The sequence below is a fragment of the Bactrocera latifrons genome, unplaced genomic scaffold (assembly GCF_001853355.1).
Source record: "Bactrocera latifrons isolate USDA-ARS-PBARC rearing strain unplaced genomic scaffold, ASM185335v1 scaffold_6, whole genome shotgun sequence".
NCBI classification, from domain to species: Eukaryota; Metazoa; Arthropoda; class Insecta; order Diptera; family Tephritidae; genus Bactrocera; species Bactrocera latifrons.
Genome location: NW_017537267.1, coordinates 1,486,517 through 1,510,966, shown reverse-complemented (window position 1 = coordinate 1,510,966; position 24,450 = coordinate 1,486,517). Strand labels below are relative to the sequence as shown.

The 24,450-nt window shown below is 31.2% G+C and overlaps 1 protein-coding gene across 1 annotated transcript in view; it reads left to right on the top strand.

Annotated features, from left to right (window-relative positions):
* The window catches only part of LOC108974937 (cAMP-specific 3',5'-cyclic phosphodiesterase-like), a gene marked incomplete in the record, with an annotated part of 163,394 nt that extends 144,636 nt beyond the window's left edge, over positions 1 to 18,758 (top strand). Inside the window, 9 exon segments of the mRNA XM_018943064.1 lie at positions 2,033 to 2,137; positions 4,393 to 4,570; positions 6,120 to 6,213; positions 15,083 to 15,399; positions 15,483 to 15,747; positions 17,153 to 17,267; positions 17,412 to 17,574; positions 17,831 to 18,199; positions 18,532 to 18,758. Of these exon segments, the coding sequence (XP_018798609.1) occupies positions 2,033 to 2,137; positions 4,393 to 4,570; positions 6,120 to 6,213; positions 15,083 to 15,399; positions 15,483 to 15,747; positions 17,153 to 17,267; positions 17,412 to 17,574; positions 17,831 to 18,199; positions 18,532 to 18,687 (1,762 nt within the window).
* Positions 18,759 to 24,450: the final 5,692 nt, after the last annotated feature.

The window sequence follows — 24,450 nt, the reverse complement described above, 5'->3', positions numbered from 1 at the left end:
AAAATTTTATTTTTCTAATTAAAAATATTTATTTTTAATCAAAAATTTATTTAGTTTTTTGAACTCCACTGTATATTATTGAAACACGTACAAAATATACATACTTCGAAAATTTAATAGGAATGGGTACAATATTTTTATATTCCCAAAAATCGACGTTTTTTTAAACTGTCACTCGAGGTGTGCCGCTTAATAACAATAAAGAAATTTTTATACATAAGGAATATCTAAGTGAAAATAATACGACACAGTGTTGAATAATTTGAAAGAAATATTTTGTTCCGAAAGCTTCATCTTCTTACCGTTTTATATATTTTCCTGGTTCAAAATCGAGAAGTAGGGTTTTTTTTCAACAGTAAGCCCACCGGATTTTCTTGAAATTGTCAGTTCTTGGAACCATAATCTAAATCAATTAATATATAATTTTTCAAAATTTATTTTTGATTATTGCCATTACTATAATTGGCGGAAAACTTAATGCCAAATATCTATCTATTAAATTACTTCCAAAGGCCAATAAATATTAGACCAAAAATTGCTGTCATATAAATGTATAAATAAGTTAGTATACAAAGAATTCAGTATCTTATGAGCTAAGTGGAGTTAGTTTCTTCGGCAAATGAGGCACGCATAGACCAGTTTTGGTCCTTTCCCACTTTAGTTACTAGGTCCTTAAGAAGTAGTCAAACGCTTGACGCAAATTTCAAAAGACTCACTATCGATACCTCTTAGAAAAGATCATACCGTGGGGCCCCAGGTGCTTACAGCGTAGTTTTTCCAATGCGGGACAAATGCACAAGAGATGTTTTATAATATAAAATACTCTAATGCAAAATTTTATGATCTCCAAAAACTTTCTTATTCGTTTTTTTCCCTAACAGTACACCTTTAAATGCTATGCTCTACGTTAGACATCAATAGATCAAGCATTCATGTAAGTGCCTTATAAGGGCACAACTGACCTAAGTACGCGGTACATTCCTCATCTATCAATCTTATCTAATCTAAGTGCCTCATAAATGTTGTGTTGCTCATACGACATGGTGTACCGTGTTACATTGAAAATAAAGTGCTTGTTTACATGTTATAATTTCTTTTAAGGCAAATACTTAAACTTCAAGTGATGTTAACAAACACCAAAAAATAATCTCGTGAAATAACGAACACCCTAATATATACCTATGTTATACATAAATCATTAATATATGAGGTGAAGAAAATGAAATAATTAAAAAGCTATATTTAGTATGAATGTTAACTTTAAAGTACCAAAAAACAATATATGTATGTGTTAATATATTATATATGCATGGGTTTTAGAATATTAATTATGGAAAAACATATACGTCCATATATATATGCTCACATTATTTACAACTCGAATATATGATTGTTAAATTAGCGCTTAATATAAAATATTTTTTGCTTATAGCTATTTTTCCTACTATCCAAATATAAATTTATATATATGCATATACTGTATTTTATACTTATATATGAGCGTATAAAAATAGTGGCGTAAACATTTTAAGAGTTTTGAATGATTTTTAAGAGCTTTGCTTTATATGTTTTCAGAGAACATTTTATTTTTTATGTTTCTGCTTATAAATATGAAAAAATTTGTATATGTATGTAATAATGTATATGTGGTAAATAAGTTCAATATACTTTGAAAACGATTGAAAATCTACATTGGTTTCGTAGATCGTAAAAAAATGTAACGTAGAAATATTTATAAAAATTAATAGTTTCTTTAAATATATATTCCGCTTCAAACCTTTATTTAGTTTAGAAACCTACATTAGCAATTTGAACATTTATGTTAACTTAATGCCATTGCTAGCGCAGCTTGAGCAAACATTTCTGCTTTGTAAAAATATGTAAATTAAATATGTTTGTATGTAGTTAATTTTGTATATATCAAATGGTAAGCATCGATATTGCCATTAGCTATTATAATATTATTTTTTATATTCCAGTCTCCTGCCTTTCCTTCAATTTTAACACACTTTGTTTTTCTCCTTATTTACAGTCATGGTGAGGATCTTATTGTGACACCATTTGCCCAAATTTTGGCCAGCTTACGTTCGGTGCGCAACAATCTCTTAAGTCTGACAAATGTACAAGCATCCAACAAGTAAGTATGCGTGCGCCTAAAAGCATACAAAAAGCACACACACACACACAAAATTTTACCCATTTGTTATTATTCTACTATTTGAGTGCATCAATGTTTTTTAAAGAGAATTTTTCTAAAATTTATTAAAGTTTTTTCTACTAACCCCTCGTGTTTGTTCATCCAAATAATAATGCTAATAACTGATTTGAATATTTTCACAATGCATATATTAAAATATTTTTTAACTTAACAGAGAATGTTGTATGTAGCAACGTAGCCCCAGTTAAACTATGTTGAAATGTGTCATAAATCTCGGACAGTTGCTCTAAATGAATTTATTTGAAATGTATGCAGAAAACAGTTAAATCGAAACAGTTATTTGGTAAATAGTGAATTTAGGGAGAAATTTAAGTGTTTGTGGCAGTGGAGCAATAAATTGGGTAGAAGTGTTCTAAATGTTTAATTTTATGTATTATTTTGGAAAATAGTATATTGTTTTAGAAATAAAATAGGTTTCTAAATGATCAACGTAACGAGCTGAGTCGACTTAGTAATGACCGTTTGAGCGTCAGTCTGTATATACGAGACGCTTCTTAGATATCGCTCTGAAATTTTGCATGCGTTCTTCCCTTGCCAGGAATTCGTTCATTTGTCGGAATTGACGATATCAGACTACTATAGCATGTAGATGCCATACAAACTGACCGATCGACTAGAAACACTTGTATGCAAAACTTTTTCATTTGATGGGATATCTTTACGAAATTTAGCTTGGATTATTATCTGAGGCAATTATGTAATATCCGAAGAAATTGTTTAGATCGAGCCGCTGTAACATGTAGCTGCCATATAAACTGAAGGGTCACCTAGAAACACTTGTATGGTAAATTTTTATTTGGCGAGATATCTTTATAAAATTTGGCATGGATTAATATCTAAATGAATAAAAAAAAATTCTGAGAAATTTTTTAGATCGGATAACTATAGCATACAGCTATGGCATCTTTTGTATTTTTGAAGAGTATCATAGCTTCGGTGCAACCAAAATTAACGGGTTTTCTTAATCTTCTGAAAACTTAAAGACTCAAAATTCCAAAATCTTTTTTTTTTTTTTTTTGCTTCAACCTAACGCATTTCGCTCCACTGTCACAAAAACATCGCATAGCTTTTGCAGCTTAAATTCAACACTTGTCCCAAGATAAATATTATGTGTAAATCCCACTTTAAATTTTTTCAAAAATTTTTCATATCCGCAATAAATTTCTTTTAAATGTTACCCACTTTGTATGGATGGCCGTAACTTCAAACACAAACCTCTAAAAAAAAACCGTTATCTTAATTGTATATTCCAATTATGAAAACACATTAAATAATTGTCACTAATATAAACACCCCTTTTTATAAAAACTATTTTAATAAATATATATTTATAAATTAAATTTTAAACCAATATTATTGTTGTTCACCAAAGTAAAAAAACAACAAGTGTTTACTTTGTTTTTTTGATATACGTATTTTTTCTCTCTGTCTTTTTCTCTTTCTCTTCCTGTTTGGTCCTTCCCGCATTTTGATGTCAACCAAAAATATGTATTTTCGCTCTACACATACAAACATAAACATGTACACGTTTTCGAAAATCATATATTTCAATATGAGTATTATTATTTTTATTGAATTATTTGTAACGGTCGAACAAAATTAAAATTGTGAAAAAATCATATTTCCAAAAAATTATGGATTAACGACAAATAACAAATAACCAACTGCAACAACAACAATAAACCTTAAATTAAAAAAAATCAATTTTCTAAAAAAAAAATATAAACAATTAACGAACTTTACTCCAACTAACTAATTGTAAATACCGCCATTGTCACTTTGGCAAAAACAAAAACAACAAATTTTTTTCACACCTTTTGCATTTTCGTCCTGCGTACCGTTTGACTCGCTGTCCATTTGCTGCTCCTTTCAACTCATTTGTGTTTATTGTTATATTGTCGTTATTGTTGTTGTTGTCGCTGCTGCGCTTGCAATGTTATTGTTGTGTTTATTATAATTTTTTACTATTTTGCTTGCTTTGTCCGTTCGTTTATTTTATCGCCTTGTTTTCGTTCTTTTATTCTGCTCTTTTTGTCATAACTTTTTCATGCGAAAAATTTTGTATGCGCTCTCGTGTGCTTTCTACGCTTGTGTCTCGGCTTGTGTGTTTGTATGTGTATTTGTGTGTGTGTCTCTTGTCTTTTGGAACAAATAATTAATGCGAAAAGATCCAGGCGCCCAACACAATCGTCCAGCGTGGGACGTACATCCACAGCCGGCGTTCAATTGGTCCAAGGCGATGAATCCTACACACGTTTGGCCACAGACACCATCGAGGAGTTGGACTGGTGTTTGGACCAACTGGAGACCATACAGACACATCGCAGTGTGTCGGACATGGCATCGCTCAAGGTGAGTTCGCAGCATTTTAAGTGGAAAAATATATATTCAGTTACTTTATTTCATTTGTGTTAATGTAGGCGAGTTTGAAAATACCTTAAGTTACTTTAATGCGCACAACATCAGATGTAATCTCAAGATAATTTATTCTTTGATTTGTACAATGTTTATTTTCATGAAATAAGAACTGTGGGTAGGAAAATTATTACGAAAAAATAAAGTCCTCCAGTTAAATTCGCTGGATTCTCGAGGATCTCAAAAAACGTGTTTGGCAATGAAAAAGTGTTTTCTGTGCAAAAACAATTTAAATTTCAAAAACAATAAGAACTTAAAATTACTACAGATGAATAAGATCTTCTATCATTACTAGTCAAAATTTGACAAAATTATGGCTGCCCATAAAAATATTTTTATCTTGAAATAAGTACACTTTATTAGAAATCATATTCGTTCCATCATAACCTCAATGTATCTGAAAATGTCATGTGAAAATGTCTCAGTCTAATCCCTGTAAGGAAAATTTTTTATACAAGCTATTATCAGGAAATTTCGCATAGCATCTCTACAATCTTCAGAAGGCTGCTATATAAACTGACCGATCAAACTCAAGTCCTTGTATGAAAATATGAATCGATTTCATTTAATTAAAAATTATTTAGCAATATAGTATGCAGAGCAAAAAATCATTTTTTTGACACTCACTAGTTCACATAATGCTCGTATTTTCTCAATTTTTTTTTGAAATTTTCAGTTTCTTTGGGCAAATAACTCATTGAACCCCTTCTTTTGTACTTCTCCGCCATTCCTTCAGTTCCAGGAATCAAATAAATCCTTTTTTAATTTTCATTGCAATGCACGAAATAAATATTTAATATTATCAGATCTAAGTGATCATACTCAATGAAAATTCTCTAGAAATTAGCTATAAATCATTAGGCGAGATAAACAGTATGGCCCCTAATAGAATGGAAAGCGAAATTCTAATTCACGTGCTCTCTAAATAAACTAATTTATATAAACCTTTTTGATACTATAATCCTATAGAAACATATTAAATATCTTTTTTCCACACTCGTTTGCTTTACATGTACATAGATTAAGGTGATTCAATAAAATGCAGAGTAATAAAAAAATTTATTAATTAAATGCTAAACCAAAATAAAATCAGCGACCGCTTTGAATTAAGTTATGTGCGAATTTTTTTCATATTTCTACTTGAGAGAAGCCAATTATAAAACAGATGTGGATCACCCGAATATATGTATATATATTTTTGAAGTAGTTTAATTTTGATACCAGAAAGCATCAAATATATTGAAAAAATTTCAAAAAAAAATGCATTTTTAATAGCAGCAGTTAGTCGAACTGACCCAATAAGTTATTATTTCATTAAATTGTTACTAATGATGCTTATAAAATAAGAAATATATATATCATCATCTTAAGTTAGTATTATATAAAATATATCCTGCACCATCTCCTGCTAAATATACCAACTCCTCTAATCAATAATTGTCTGACTTACTCTCTCATTCTCTCTCTCTGTATTTTCTACGTGCAGTTCAAGCGTATGCTCAATAAAGAATTATCACACTTCAGCGAGTCGAGCAGATCTGGCAATCAAATATCGGAGTATATTTGTTCCACATTTTTGGGTGAGTAATAAAAAGGCCTTAATAACTCTACAAATATTCCTAAAAATATTTTCCTGACGTATATACATACATACATACATACACACTTRCATTATTAAAGTTTGCTGAGCAAAAATATTTGTTTAGAAAATTGTAAAATAACCTAAACTCACGCACATAAAAACGAAATGAAAACCTTTGAGGCAATAAAACCGTAGCTTGTTCCTCAAATAAAATTCTGTGCGCTGCCAACACGAAATAACCGTAAAAACTTAGAGTTTGATTACTGTATGTCGAAATTAGTGCCAAAAGGCTTAAGCTGTTTGGTTCACGGATGTGCCGATACGTGTATACAGATGTACCTGAATGAAGTTGTGCCCCCAGCTTTTTAGCACTTTCAAATATACTGAGTTTTCTACAAAGATAAATTGGAGCGTTGCATAGGATTTAGATAAGCATAAATAGATATAAAGTATATAAATATATATATACTATGTGTATATACTATGTGTATATACAAATATGTGTGTAAGTACTCAAAGTTGTGTATATTTTTGGAATCACTAAGCAATACGCTCTTTGATATTTTGAAGTGAGAAGATGGTTTATTTGAACTAGGCTTTAATTATTTCAAACAAATATAATAATATAGAGACAATAAATAACCCATGATCCTTATATCTAAGATCAAATTAACTTATAGCATATTTGCTAAAGTTAAATCAGTATGTAGGTACCATACAAACATCAATAGTCAACACCAATAAAAAGTCGCTTTACTGTTGCCTTAAACATTGCTATGATAGGGAGCCATTGAATATTAAGTAGAATGAATGGAGCTGCTTCCAAAATTCACGTACTAGCTATCGGATATATAGAGCATTTTGAGTGACGAAAGGGCATTTGAGTTTTGGACAGAGCTCATAGTGGGCACATTAAACTTATTGCAAGTAAGTGAAGATATTAGAAAAGTTACATCAACTGGACCTCGGATTGCTTCTGCATATATGTGGTAACTCAAAATCTGGTTCCCATGACTTATTCCTGTCCTCCGATCGTAAAAAAATGTTCGTGAAAAAGACATCCGCCGGAACTGAGGCCTATTTCGAAGCAACTAACCAATATCTAAATTTCTGTGTAATAATATTACATATCGTCACCTGAAATGCAAAATAACATAACATCACTTTTCATAAGTTTACAGGCGAACGAAAAACAAAATTTCAATTTTGGTAATAAAGTCGTTTTAAATTGGTTATCAATCATTCATATTGAACCAAATTTTAGTTTTGATTATAAAATGGTTATATATGGGTTATTATAGGGCCATGGATTTTCGATTTTCATTTGATGATACGTTGTTTTGAATTTTATTTGAAGATATATGTATAAATATATTTTTTTAATTCGTGAAAAATCACCCTTCTAGTTAGTCGCGAAATGCTCTCACGAGCTGTGACTTCTAACTATTATCGTATGACAATATACAGACCGTTTGGATTAAATGGTGTTACTTACCAGAATTTTGTGAAAATGAAAATAATATATATATAATTTTTAAAATTCCTGAACTTTCCGAAACATTTTCAAATAGAAATAATGAAATAATACACAAGCGGATAAGTAATGGAGGATACAGAATTTCTTTCTAGGAGAAAAAAATGCCAAAATATTTTTATTATTGATATTCCTTTGAGAATGCTTCTGGATTTTTAATAAACTCTTCATTTTTTTAGGGTAGGGTGGGCTTCAACAGTCAAAACCCCCCTTAGATCCGCCATTGTTGAAAAGTATTTCGTCTTAAAGCGATTTTGTTGGATACCGTGGCTTTGACATTCAAAACCCCCGTGAATCCGGGAAAAAGTCTGTACTGAAAATTCTTTCACCTAAAGTTGAATTAACGTTTCTTTTTTATTGAAATATGGCTCTATTCTTCAAAATAATCTTATCCAAAGTAAGGCATATATTGTAACGATGCTCCAGCTTTTATATATCGGCTCAATGTATTCGACTTCGTGATTTTCAAAAAAACTTTTATTTCAATTTCACTCATTTGAGCAAAACAACTTTTGAGTCTGAAAAAGTGGCACTAACTGTCTATAAAATGCGCCTAAGCTCAAGTAAATCGGTTAAATAATTCGCAATTTTGACGGCCGAATGAAAAACCGTGAAAACGAGCTTCGAAGTTCTTCGATTTTATAGACCGCAGCATGAAGTGCATTGATTCTAGGGCATATTTCTTTGAAAATATTCGGAGTAAACCAATGAAACTTCGGGACTATATTTTTTGAATAGTTTTTCTATTGATTAGAGCGAAAAAGAATTTTTTCATTTTTTCAAAATTTTAAAGCTATATACCCCCTTAGAGATTATTTTAAATTTTTTTTTTAAATTAAGAGGTTTTTGACGATAATAAATCCATTTAAATCACCAAAGAATTATTTTTACCCCTTTTAATGTCTCTATAATACAAATTATATTGATTTCCAATAGTCCTCAAATTTTCACAATAAATTTATTGAACCATCAATGATGGTCGCAGGAATTTCGATAAATTTATTACTCCTACTTTACAAATATTAAAACAACGCGAATATATAGAACTTGCTGCCACCCCACCTTGCCGCTTACTTGGCAACACTTTCAAATCCTATATTATATAAGTTGCATTCGTGTAAAATTGACTAAATATACGAAATTGTAAATTGCGCGCACAAATCAGCTGTCATGCCCACAATTGCTCAAAAGCAGGATCACTGCCATGGTGTTTGTCGTTTTGCGACGCAATTCATAATTTCTTGCATTCTCAAAGTAAGAATTTTAATCACAACTATACGGGCATTCAAAACGAAAGCCATAGCCAGCGAACGGCCTGCCACTCACGAATTGACGTCGCCAGCTTAGTTACTCAATCAACGCCGGCACACCGTGAGCCAAAGTAGAAATGGCAATAAAAGTGTAATAAAATCTCACTTGATGCTTTTGCGAGAGATCCAATTTTATGCATTTTCCTTGTTTCTATTTTTCGTATTTCATAACGAGTTAGATTTTCTGCGCACCATGAGTTATTTTTAATTTAAAATTTAAATTAAGTACCAGTCGGCAGACGTACAACTCACACACACAAATACACACACTCAAAGGGAACGCGAAAAATCGCCACTTGGCGTGTAAAGCAATCTGCACACGAAGTCGGCGAGCGTTCAAGCGCACATTTGACGATTTGACTAACTAAACTAAATACACAGCTTAGGTTAGCCACTAGGTACGCGGGCACTTGAGTGAATTGCTAGACATACTCATATATGGTATATGTGTATAAGGGTGCGTCAAAAAAAGTTGCATGTTAGAAGTAAATTTTTCTAATTGATATTAAGAAAAAATTAGAAAAGCGTTAGGCGGTGAACCCACCCGTTACAACTAAAATCTAATACTTGATGAGCCTTTCTTAGGGGTATAAATCAATTTTTCAGTTTGCAAAGCAAAAAAAAAATTTTTTTCAGCCACCCTAATGTATATACACAAAAAAGGAGTGTATACGACTATCACAGTCGCTAACTGTGGCATTTGGCCGAATTTGTACGCCCGCCCGCCATTGTCGGTATTTGCTACGTGCAACAACAATGTATGTGAAACGTTTTAAGTTTAACTCTTACTCTGCCGTTGCATACACTCAGGCGCGCAAACCAATTTCGCGCAGAATTTCAAATTTTCCATTTTGTGAATGCGTAGAAAAGTAGGAAAAATAAAGTGGTTACATAATATTTCGCTACAGCAGCGGTCTTTTAGCAAACAAAGTCTGCGGAATTGGTGCATCAACGAGAATTTAATAAGCCCAGAAATATGCAGGGAGTGAACACAAATTGATGTGGAGGAAGAAAGTTGAAAGCTATTGCATTGAAAGCACAAATGCTTTAAATTAGATTATGAAGCAGATGCGTGGCGCGGAAGTAAGAATATGAATTTTTTTTTTTAATCAGGTTTTTTTATTATCTATGAACAATGTCATAAGCTTGGCTTTGTTTACGTTGTATTGAGTGAAAAGCATTAGCGAGAGTTGTTTGAAAATCACTTAGTTTTGTTGGCAATAATCGAGTAAATTTATAATTACATAATATATTTTATCAGCAGCTAAGCAACCTTGAAAAACAGCTTCGATCACTTATATAATATCTCGAAATGTCGCAACTCTGAAAAATTGAGAAAACTCATTTCATATATTTCAATCAATCAACTCATCCCGAATATATTGCTCTTATCAATATCTCTTATTACCAACTTCATGGTGGACATCTCATGAAATAATTCACATAAGATACGGCTATACCAAATTATATACCAAAACAGGCAATAAATCACTTTATAATAATAATTTACTTCCGAAGTTAATTTTTTCAATAGATTTTTCCAAAAAACTATAAATCGTGAGAGTTTTTGACTCTCCTTTCCCTTGAATTTAGATATCTCTATTTTTCCTGCTTGGAATTATATTAGATATACAATGTTCTGTATTTCATTACTATCATATTTCATATTTGTAAACATGTATCCATGAGCCTTTATCCTGCTCCTACATACTGCAGTCCATTCGAAGGTTTTCTAGAGTTTCAAGCTCCATGTCGCAGCACTAGCAGAACTGGCAATTCGAAATGCGCATAAGAAGCTAGAACTTGCAATACAAGTGCTTCTTGAGCTTACAATTTTCATTTATTTAAACCTTTTAGTTTTGCAACCATCCATTAGCAACATGGCATGGTGTATACCTTGAAGTTGTTGTCATGTTGCGGAGCGGACGAGATCAGCCCCTTCATTCCTCGCTACTTGGTATATATTTTACGTGGCGAAAATATTCGACAATTCTAAATGCAAAAATAGGTTTTTATCGCCTAGAAGCTAAATATTTGCTTTTTTTCTTTAAATATGATAAGAAAACAATTTAAATTTTTAAAATAATTTCTTTGGTTTTCAATATACGTAAGAAGGCGGTGATGCATTTCCAAAAAATTTTTAGTTTTTCCACCAAAATCTATGCTAAACTCAAAAGCCTCTTTGAACACTATACACTAGTAAATAAAGTTTACTTCAGTCTCGAGTTCTTGAAGTGAACTTGATCATATCAATGTTACCGCTATTGGTGTGCGACTTCGCTGCAATCTGGTAATCTGGAATGATACATTTTTTTAATGTGACGGATGTAATTGTTTTCAAGGGCTTAATAAAAATGTTTAGTTATGAGGGTTTTCAATAGGTTAGTGATACAATTGTTTGGAAGTTGAAACAAAAACTAAGCGATGTTAGAGGCTTATCTTTTTCTCTCAACTAAATTTAAATCACACTGGAAACATTTTATTTAGTCTAGATATTAATTGATATGATATTTCATATATTTCCTCTATGATAGTATAAATATTACAAACAGTTTTTCATAACCTCTAGTTTTACAAAATTCTTTCCATAGCACCGCTTCTCACATTATAACGAGTGAAGTTGTGAGTTTCTCGCCTCATCGTTTCACATTTAATATAAAACAAAATTTATACTAAAATATTGCCTACCTTTCGACGCAAATATAAAAAAATCAACATGGGGAAAAATCATTTAGTAAAATATCGCTTACAAAGATTTATAATATTATAAATAATACAGTATGTGTATAATCTAGCTGAGCCTTACTTTCCTTTACAAGGTCAAACACTAACGTACTAGAAACTTAACTTAAAACTTGTACGGAGCTATTAAAGCAATACAAGTAAAGTAGTAAATTTAGATAGAGGTGTCTGACTAAATATCTTGGAAATTGACGGTGTACTAAGTTAGTTCACTTATACCGCTACAGATTTACACATAACATGTCTAAAAGCATGCAACCAAAAACGTATGTGAAGAGGCAACTTAGAAGAAAACACAATTTTCATTAAGCAAATAGTGTTGTCTACATAAAATAAGATTAGTGTAACAATGAGTTTCCGAAATGGTGTCAGCATAACAGCAGTAGTGAGAAAAAATATATAACTTGCAACTGTCTCACAACAAAGCACAAAGTAGAGAGAATAATATTAAGCCGTAAAAGGTTAAAATTCGGTTATTAAAAAGTTTTGAAGTCACACGCCAACTGTAATTAGCCTGAAACTCGCGCCGACCAGAACCACAACAATGCTCGAACATCAAGTTGCTCGATGAATAAGAGACGTGAATAAATAAATAATAAAAGAAGGTGGCAAATTATTGTAGCAGGTGTTTAAAATGCGCTGAAGCTAATGACAGCGAAAAACTGTTGCTGCATGGAAAATTCTATTATGCAAAATGGAAAGCGCGATCAAGTGGAACAGCGAGTGCACACGCCAATATATTTGAACTAAGTGAACCAATTTCGTAGTGCTAAGGAATGAGATCACTACAAAATTAAAGCTTAAGAGCAAAGTTTTTCGATAAATAATCAAATCTTTAAAGGTGTTTGTTTTTGTTCATGTTAAAGAAATCAACCAAATCAGCCAATAACAACACCTTTTTTATGTATATAGCCTTTTTATAGCCTGACTGGATATATTAAGTTTACCACGAAGTTCGTAACACCCAAAATTATGCATCGGAGGCTTTAAAAAAATATTTATAAATGATCAGGATGACAGGCTGAGCCATGCGGTTTATTCGTGTGGCTGTTTATATATTGGACCGCTAAGCATATAAGAGCCATACAAACTAAATCATCAAAATTAAGTTCTTGTATGAAAAACTTTTATTATTACTATTATTATTATTTGACAAGATGAATTTATTATATTTATTTAATTTATTAATATTTTCTTTATTATGGTAAATCTACTTTGGAAATCACTAAAAATGGCTAAGATCTAAACCAAATTCACAATAAATGAGCCATTTAAACAATTTAGCTGAATAAAATACCAAAATTAATAAACAAAAGATATATTTGGGACTCATATATTCCTATCCCCTAATGACTCTTTTACGCTCTCACAAGACGCACAAGTTTACACATAGGCGCACGTGTATACTTACTTATCCCACCAGCAACTGCTTAAAGTCTCGCTTTGCCAATTTGTCAAGCTACCAATTTTCTGCGCCAGAGGTCAAATGAGTCCCATAACTTTCAACTGCCTAGCAGATTTCACTCAGCGGTCTGTATTTTCAATATTTTCGCTCAAAACAAGCGCTTAGTTTGCTTTTTAGCAAATCCGACAATTCCCTTCGGGACAAATGTTTATACGTAAACATATTATATACTTATCAAATACATATAAAAAAATTTAATAGACATACTTGAAGACGTTCGTATAATATATGTATGTAGATATAAACATGCATATGTATGTATGTGCATATGCATTTGTATTGCTTGTGCTTTGAGGCAAATTTCATTTACATGCATAAGTGCCTCTAATATGTTGGCATATTTCACTTAACTCAACAAATATGCATATAGTCACATCAAAGCATATTTGCAGCATCGCTTGCTTACACACACATACATATAATTCACATTTTGTATATATGTACATATGTACGCAAATATAAATGTGCGTTTGGAAACACCATTTGTGGCAGCTGAATGAACTCATTATTTGAGCTCTCATCGACACCAGCGTATTGGTTGGAAATTTGCGTCTCCTTAGTACTATGTGCAACTCTTGATGTAGTATATGTATGTGTATATATAATTATATATTGTTAACATTTGTGGCTGTTGCGGTAATTATTCAAACATGTAAATGTGTATGTGGAGGAAACGAGTACGGTCAAAGAGATAGCTTTTGAGCACATTCCATCGATTCTAATGCCCCTTGTATTTCTCATTTTTGATCCTAGAAAGTTGCAACAGAATTTTAAAGGATTTGCCGAAGATCTTGCGAAAAAGTCATACCAAGACGGAACTTTATAACTTAGAGATGTACAATAAATCAACTTGATTCTTCATAACATAAGCGTACAAGCACTATCAACTCGCCAGCATACCACCAAATTTTGCGGAAAATGCTTTCATCTGTCACAAAATAAAACGTGTGACATTACTTTGCTTCACACCATGTGAATTTAGCATGTCTTTGTGTGAACCTCAAGCTTAAATCTTCCAAGAAAAACATAATTACGATTTATAGCGGCAGCCAGTATCGATTCTTCTTGGGAAAACCGCCGTTGGTGGTGAAGTGAAATTTGATAGATTTTAATGCAATTTCCTCTCAACTCTGAGCACCTACCACGAAATTCATATTGCTTCCTCTGCTTTATAGCTTATTCACACCCCCGCCAAGCTTACATACATTAAATTACATGTACATATACATATAAATAAGTGAGTGGCTAAAGCCTTCAGGAAATATTATTTGCATTTTAAAATATGTTAAATAATCTCAAGCATTTTTACACAAAATTCAAACGTCAATAAGAAATCTTTCAACCGTCAAAAGCAAGCATGCTAAAGAAAATATATAAAAATGTTTACTGTAAATAGCTGTGTAACGAGAAGAAAAATCACATCCAATATGAAACACACACACATACACAACTATACATTTTCAAGTGGGTATGGATTTACATAACAATGAAGATATATGTATGTACCTATACATTTTTTATGAAGTGAAATTTTCCGAGAATTGAAAGAATTATGCGCAGCGAAAGCAAAATGTACGAATGAAGTGAATTTTATGCATGAAATTTGACATATTTATACTTACATGAGCTTACAGATGCGGAAAATAAGAAAACCGACTCGACCTAACCGAAACGTAACTGGTATTTTAACAGGAATGTTAACCGATAAACGAATATTTTTGTTCTAAAAACGTTTTTAAACACTACTTCAATATAGCTATGGTATTTGTTATAAAGTGTAATAAAACTAATTTAAAAATTCGAATTTTCATTACAGACAAGCAACAAGAATTGGACCTGCCATCGATGCGCGGCGACGACAACCCCGACCAACACAATATGCTTACACAGCATCAGCGCTCCCGTTCGCCACGTGGTCCGCCAATGTCACAGATATCGGGCGTGAAACGACCACTCTCCCATACGAACTCTTTCACCGGCGAACGTCTGCCCACATTCGGCGTGGAAACGGTGCACGAGAATGCGCTCGGCACACTGCTCGGCGACGTCGACACCTGGGGCATTGACATTTTCAAAATTGGCGATCTGAGCGCCAATCGTCCACTCACCTGTGTGGCATACACCATATTTCAGGTATCTTAAGTTTTTTACTAAGAAAAAAAATATAAAAAATAAATATTTATACTGTTTGTTTATTTTTTTTTATGCCTTTACAGAGTAGAGAACTACTGACCAGTCTTATGATACCACCGAAAACTTTTATTAATTTTATGACTACTCTGGAGGATCATTATGTTAAAGACAATCCGTTTCACAATTCACTGCATGCGGCTGATGTGACACAAAGTACAAATGTACTGCTCAATACACCGGCGCTGGAGGGCGTATTCACATCGTTGGAAGTGGGCGGAGCATTGTTTGCTGCTTGTATACACGATGTAGATCATCCCGGTTTAACGAATCAATTTTTAGTTAATTCAAGTAAGTTTAACACGGTAGTATGATCATATATTATTACTATGTATAAGTGTGGAGGGTAAGACCGCAGTTATTCCAATCATTTAGTTAGGATGAGTTAAAGCATAGCAAGGTAATATTATTTTTGTATGCTATATAGTTCCAGCAATGGCTGTCAATTATTACCTTAGTTTTCTAAAGTTATAACGACTGTTTTTGGTTCCTAACTTCAAGTTCCTCGGTAGTCTAAGACAGTAATTTTTCCAAAATCATTTTATTATGTATCTATTTCGATCTCAGTATCTAGTAAAAGATTTACTATATAATCCATAATGCAGAAACTTTATGGATACATAGACTTCTCGAAGATCTTTTTCTTCTATGTTGAAAGTGAGCTTTCTTGAAAGGAATTGGATACCTTTTCTAACATAATCTTTCTTAACTAAGAGCTACCTTAATAGTCTGGAAACGTTAACAATGCTGCCGACCTTATCATAAAGTTATACAGTTATTTAAACCTCCTATAGGTTAGGTTAATCTGATATACCCATAAGCCACGCATAGACCAGTTTGGTACTCTCCGATACCAGAAGCAGTTCAGTTTCTAAGTTCAGCTAAGTTGACGCAGTCCAGTGTATCATAACGTAGGCACACCAGACGCATACAATGTAGTCTTGCCAATGCGCGACAAGTGCACAAAAGATGTTCCATTGTTTTCCTGATGCCTTGTTCTAGACATTTCCTACAATCCGCTCGATCTGTCAGCCCCATACTGCGGGCGTGCATCGCAACCAGACAGTGACCAGTTAATATTCCCATCATGTTCCTGCAGTCTCTTCCATCGAGTCGCATATCATACTTGGCAATCTCATCGACTATTTTATTGCCCTCGATGCCTTTGTGGCCTGGCACCCAGTAGAAGTGAAGTTGCTTTCCACTGCTTCGCTGCTTCCCAAGACACTTATGGCCGATATGCGATACGAGGTTTTGGACCTCATATACATACTATACTGCATACTTTTTTGACTCTGAAACTCAGTTAACAAAAACACTAATAGAAAATACCCAATGGACCGCCGTTTTTATACTCTGAACAGAGTATATTATGTTTGCCATAAAGACAGCACCTAGAAAAATTATTTTTTATATAAATATATGTATATAAATGATCAGCTTGACGAGCTACATGAACTAGTCCCTCAGTTGTTGTGTTTTTTCCAAGAATCTCTTTATTTAACGAAAACGGTGATATCGAGTCACTACAGCATGTAGCTGCCATAAAAGCTGCCCGATCAAAATCAAGTTGTTGGAAGGATTTTTTTATTTGCGAAACGTTTTACAGCTTCGGTTCAACCGAAATTATCGTTTTTTCTTGTTATAAATACATACAATTTAACAATATTATTATATATTATTTTTATTCTTCTAGGCTCCGAATTAGCCTTAATGTATAATGACGAATCTGTTTTGGAAAATCATCATTTAGCAGTTGCCTTTAAATTATTACAAAATCAAGGATGTGATATATTCTGTAATATGCAAAAGTAAGTATGATTTAATAATATACCTATTATTATAATTTCAAACCTTTCTCAAATCAAGTGTGGAATTTTATCTCGGTATTCCTCCTTACAAAATAATATAAAGCACATGAATATGAAACTAATATTGCTGTCGATTCGTTTTAGGAAACAACGCCAAACATTAAGGAAGATGGTTATCGATATTGTCCTCTCAACAGACATGTCAAAACACATGAGCTTGCTGGCCGATTTAAAGACTATGGTCGAGACGAAAAAGGTCGCCGGCTCCGGTGTGCTATTGCTGGACAACTACACCGATCGCATACAGGTAAGATACAACTAATATAAATTCAAAGAGTAACTGAATATTACTATTTAACAACTTTAGGTATGCAGATTTATTTGTTAAAATTATTTATTTCCTTATTTGATTATATCGAAGCATTTGATGTTTTTTTTCAAGTATACACAAACAGTTGTATTACGACCCTTAAATATGTATATTATATGTAGTATATATTCGACAGTGTAAAGTTTAGACATACATTTACTAATATGTTTTTTTCGCGCGCTCCCATTCTCAGGTGCTCGAAAATCTGGTACATTGTGCCGATTTAAGTAATCCAACCAAACCGTTGCCATTGTACAAACGCTGGGTCAGCCTACTTATGGAGGAGTTCTTTTTGCAGGGCGATAAAGAACGTGAATCGGGCATGGACATTAGTCCCATGTGTGATCGTCATAATGCCACAATCGAAAAATCGCAGGTCGGATTTATCGATTATATTGTGCATCCATTGTGGGAGACATGGGCCGATCTGGTGCATCCCGATGCACAGGATATACTTGATACGCTTGAAGAGAATAGAGACTATTATCAGAGCATGATACCACCATCACCACCACCATCGGCGGCCGACGATCAACCCTCCGACGATAAGATACGATTTCAAGTGAGTTGCTGAGCAAATAACTAGAAAAAAATTGTAGAAAAATAATATACAAGTAGTCACACTAACACAACAATGGCCGCAGATAGAAACAGTAGTGCGTTACTCATTGAAACAAAATGCGATTGACAGCCGCGCAGAGTTGCAGCATTTCATATGCAAACATACAAACATTTAAACAAAATATTTAAAAACCAAACTAGAAAATAGGAAAATATTGAAAATTGTCTCATTACTTCATGCAAAGTGCATATGAAATAGCTACGCCTCTGCGTGGCTGCAAATCGCCGCCTTAACTGTAAACTCGTATTAATTCACATAACGTTCTGCTGCAGGTAACACTTGAAGAGTCCGATCAAGAGAATCTAGCCGAACTGGAAGAGTGTGATGAGAGTGAGCATAACAAAGCGGAAGCAGCAACAGTGACGACGGCAGCGGGTGAGCACAAGCCGTCGGGGAGTGAGAATCAAAGCCATCACGGTGGAATGTGACGGAGAGTAGCGGGACTATGTAAGAAAATCACCGAAAAGGCGCAAAATTTTTTGCTAATACGTTAGTATTAGTACCAACTACAAGCAGCTAGTGAAATAAATAACTAAAATAAAAATGCCAAAAAATACAAAAAAAAAACCAAAAAAAAATATAATTTAAAATTTATAAAAAATGCAATTTTTTGCAAAGAAAAAAATACACAAAAACACTAAAGCAAAAACAAAACAAACGAGCTGGTTGAAGGACGAAATGTTGAAAAAAGAAGACATAGGGAGGAAGCAATGAAAGCATACATACATACAATATAAATTTAGAAATTTCATAGTAGCATAGCCAAGACAAAAAAGAGAAGCGAAGAAGAAAAAATACAAAAGTATAAAAATCAACATATGCATACATATAACGATAAATACGTGAAGCAAATGGATAATTTTACTTTAAAACTTTGAAAGAAATTGCCAAAAAGCAATAAAAAACAATGAAACACACAGTGCAAGGCGTGCAAAAGCACTTAAACACACATAAACATACATACACAAGACACTCAGCACAAATGTATGACAACCAAATGCAACTACTACAAAGACGCACGCGCATGTTTACAAGCAAACATACCACATACTTATATATAATTTCATTGAACACATTTATATGCGGAAATTTTTACAAAGACAAAAATGATTTAGCAAAAATTTTCAGTAAAAAAAAAATGTTTTCAAAAATGTTCACAAAAAAATTAACAAAAATTTTTACACAAAAAAATGATTTTCGAAATAGTTTCAAATTTTCAAAACCACTGCAGCATTTCATTTTCATTCATTTGTAATTAGAACAATTTTGAAAATATACAGTTAAGACAAAATGGTAGCTACTTTTTCAACTACAGAAACAAACATAATTTAACAAAAGCATTGCTGGACACATAAGCGAAAATAACTAGAAATGCATAACAAATAAACACAAGACGAAACGCAAGGTTGTAATTCAAAACAAAAACAAAAACAAAAAAATTTTAAAAGTTTTTCATGCTGAAAATGGAAAATATTAACTTAATAGCGGCTGAACACATCCAAAGCGTTATAACTGACGCACGCACGTATGTTGCGATTTTAATTTCGAACTCATAACTTGCACGCACACAAACGTATAAACATTTTATATTATTTCAAAAAATTCAAATAAAAATATTTACTCACAAAATGGCTGAAGTTGCGATAAATGACTTGACTGCGAAACCTACTGACTCTTTTAAAACCACTTGACGCAAGCCTATATAATACTACATACTTTACAGCAAATGCAAAAATAGCAAAAAATTTTAAAAAATAGAAAAATGGATAATATGTAGCATAAAATATGTGTCGTTAGAAAATTGTTCGAAAACAATTTCAACATTATACTTGCGCAACTGAGCTATGAATGAAGCATGCTGCGCACAAGGTTGCAAAGAATGCTGGAATTAATTATAAAATAATTATGAAGTGTATTTTATACACAAAATGCGTTTTGGAATGCACATTTTTATATATTTTTTCAAGTTGTTTTTTWTTTAATTTATGAACTCTTAATKTTACAAAAAWGTAATTTTTATATTTTAATTATTTTTTACTTATTTTTGTATTTTATTTAATTTTAATTGTTATTTATAAAGTGAAAATGAAAATTGAATGCTATACATTGAAATTTATAACGAATTGAATTTGAAGAATTACAGAAATACAAAATACTGAAATGCTTTAAAAGAAAAAATATTTTTTTTTTGCGTGCAAAAAATTGGTATAATCTAAAGTGTGTCATTTTATTTACAATTCTTATTCAAATATTTTATTTATTTTATGATATTTCTTGTTTCTTACATTTTCTATAGTTTTTAGTTACATTTTTTGAAAAAATTTAGAATTCTTGACTTCAGAAAAATTCAACATATTTTCTTAAAACTTAAATAACATTTTTCCTGTTTTTTTTTAGGTTACAAAACTCTTATTGTTTAAATATTTAAATATGTACTTGTTTTTTATTTAAAAAGAAAAAAAAGATTTTCAAATAATTAAATTAAGAGAAAATATAGGTTTTTTTTGTTGTTTTAATAAACTTCCTAATTTGTGTTTAAGTTAAAATATTTCTTAAAATTAGCGCCTGCTGTCAAAACTATTTATACGCAAAACATACAGCGATAAACTTCACATTTTAATTTAAAAATCGATAGACATTTATGTTAGAAAAAAAACTTAAATATAATTTTTGAATATATGATTTTTCATATTTACTTAAAATACCGAGGTTTAGGTATCGATATTTTTCAAAAACTGTAAATTAAAAATCGTAATTTATTTAGTGTTTCAAAATTGCGTCTAAAATCTATTGTTCTAGTTCAGAAGTTTTAGATATCATTTTCGACATTTTTTAAAATTTCAAACTTTTTTTAAACTTTTAATTATTTATTTCAAAAACTACTTTAAATATTATTTTGGACTTTTTTGAAAGCTACAAAAGTTTTTTTTTTTATATTTTGAACAAGTGTAATTACATATTTGTGTCTAAAAACAATTAATAGTGTATTTCAAAAACTATTTTAAATATTATTTTAGAAATTTTTGAAAATTTCAAAAGTTTTTTTAAAAGTAACTATTTTYATCTAAAATCAATAAATTGTTTATTTGAAAAAACTTTTTAATATTTTCGAAATTTTGGAAAACTTCTAAATATTTTCACTTTTTTTTTATTTTTTGATTAATTTAAAAACTATTTTAAATATTATTTTCGACATTTTTGAAACTTCAAAACTTCGCCTAAAATTAGTCATTATTTCAAAAACTCTTGAAATATAATTTTCGAAATTTTTTGAAAGTTTAAATTTTTTTTTTAATTTATGATAAAAATTTAGATGCAAATAAAACCAATTATTTGTTCATTTCAAAAACTGTTTTAAATATCATTTTCGACATTTTTGAAAACTTCAAAGTGTTTGGTTTTAAAGCAAAACGTGATTTATGCCATATTTGTAGCCAAAAAACGCAATTATTTGTATTTTTTTATTTTATTTCAATTTTAATTTATTTTTTAAAGATTTTTTTTTAGAAAAAAATTTTTTCGTGTAATACCAGCTATATAATATGTAAACCGCAGTAATATGCTATAACTCTATACCTTAAAAGAAATAATGATTAGCAAGCAGCCATTTTATTATTTAAATAATTTTTTTTCTCCAATAGTGCAAATCGAAACTCAAATCAAAACTTCTAGATATACCTATGAAAATAAGTGCTACAAACTCATTATGTGTCATACATTGAGCCGAGTTTTGCAAAATAATTGCATTACAGTCATCCTAAACACATACACACGCAGACACAAACACTGCAACACTAYAGCTGTAAAGTAATTGAAAGTCACGCGGGTGTATTTGTGACAGCAAAAGGTAATTTATATATAAAATAATATATAAAAAATATGAAATTTTCCCGCTAAAAGAAAAAGCAAGACTAAAAAGCTAAAGTGTTGAACTCGAATTTACTAGGGAATGGCAGAGAAAATATTTATTTTTAGACTATAAAAACTTAAAATCACTAGTACTGTGCAAAATATAATAAAATGCAAGCTATGCAAGAGTCTAGGAAGGCTAATGTGTAACTTGCTAGCTAAAAGAAACATGAAAACTTATAATTCAACATTTTTTAATTATTTAAATATAAATATATATATATATATATAAATTAGAAGGCTAATTTGTAAAAGTGAAAATACTGTACTATACTATAAAATATTCGAACCGAAACCAAATGTGAGTAGTTTAATATACTGTTTATGAGACAAAAGCAAAAGCAAAATAATAATGTTAAGAATAATAGTGAAATGAAATTAAATATTGCATTGAAATTTAAATTGAAAATGAAAATGAGAAACCACCCACCTGTTGGGCGGTGTGTTGAATTTGTAGCTTCCACACTTCCTTTCCACCACATATAAGTCTTCGCATACTTTTAAGTTGAATGGCGTTTTAAGCATAATTACATGTGTATATGTAGAAGTTCGAAAAAACAAAATTACCAAAAAACAAATTCAAAGTGAAAATGCAAATGAAAACATTTAGAACTAAAGGCAAAGTAATTTATGTGTATAAAAGTAATAATTTTATGATATGTAAAATTTGCACAGAAAACTGCATGTACGTTTGAGACGAGCAGCTGGCAGTTTTGACACATTTTACTACAGCAAAACTGTATGTTTACTATTTTGCTTGAAAACAGAAACAGATTTTGTTTTTATTTGCTTTAAAGCAAAAACAGAATTTTCTTTTTTGTTTGCAAACAGAAACAGAAATTTGAATTTGCCTAAAAGCAGTAACAGAATTTTCTCATATGTGTTGAAAGCAGAAACAGAATCTTTGTATTACTTTACATTTTTTGTTCAACACTTTTATACTGTTTTAATGAATGACAATAGTATTGCACAAAATGCGCAAAATCATAGATTTTTAACAGCAAAAAATGCATAATACAGATACAAAAAACGTTATACGTACACATATAATTAAGTAACTAAGTTATATGGTGCAAATGTAAGCGTGCAAAAAACAGTTGACAAAAAAAATTGTGAAAACACTCAAAACAAGAGTCAAAGAGAGCACAGTTATCACCAACTATTAATAAAAAAAATTATGAAATTTTTATAAAGCTTGCTAAGTGCAGGTCACTTCCGGCGTGTTAACACTGAAATGCAATACTGCGCCAACAGCCAAGCGCGCACTGTTGCATATTGCCTGCTGATGTGCTGAGCAGCGCCACGTCGCCACTCGATTTTAGTTAAACGTAAAACACGTTGTTGTTATTTTAATTTTTCTTAAGTGTTTTATGCGCTGATTAGCATAAGTGAGGGAGCATACACATGCCTACATACATACATATTTAATAAATACTATTATAATTGATTGTAATGTGGTTATTGTTATATTAACACGTAATGCTTAATTTTAATTTTCGTTGACAGGGCAGGATCCCGCTCTTTTACATACAAATATATGTGCATATACATATTACATACGCTTAGAATATAAATAAATTTGTTTGTTTGTATATTGCCATCTGATAGCAATTACTTTTTTTCTTTATAAAGCAAATGTTTTAAACATTGAAACTGCATGGCATACAAAATTTATGTTGTTAATATAAATAATTATGTTGTAGAATTGAATGCAATTTAATAATAGCAACAACAAATGTAATGAAAGCAACAAACGCAAAGCAAACAAGCACCTTGATGGTCTAAAAATATCATTTAATTAATAAAGAAATTATAAATAATATTGTAAAGAATACGACTTTTTTTTAATTTTATTTAAAAATTGTATAAAATTAATTATGTGTACTACAAACACATGCTAAATATGAAGAAAAAAACACAAACAGATTGAATTATCTAGCAATTAAGACTAATTAAATTAAACTAATTTGAATTGAATAAACAAAATGTAATAAAAACAATTGGATGATCTTTTTTTTTGTTTTTGCTTTTGCCAAACGCACACAGAACTCATAAACGATTACATACACATTCACTCATATTTCTATAATTTTAAATATAACACAATATTTCTGCATTAGAATTCTTTATCTAGCGCCAACCAAGCCAAACGAATTCGATTTGTATTGCAAGTAGACAAACTCAGCAAAAATCAATTTGTATTGCTAGTAGCAGCCCAGCTATCAGGCACGCAGAAAGTATAGGAAGCAACAGCGGAAATAATTTTTCTCAATATTTTGCCG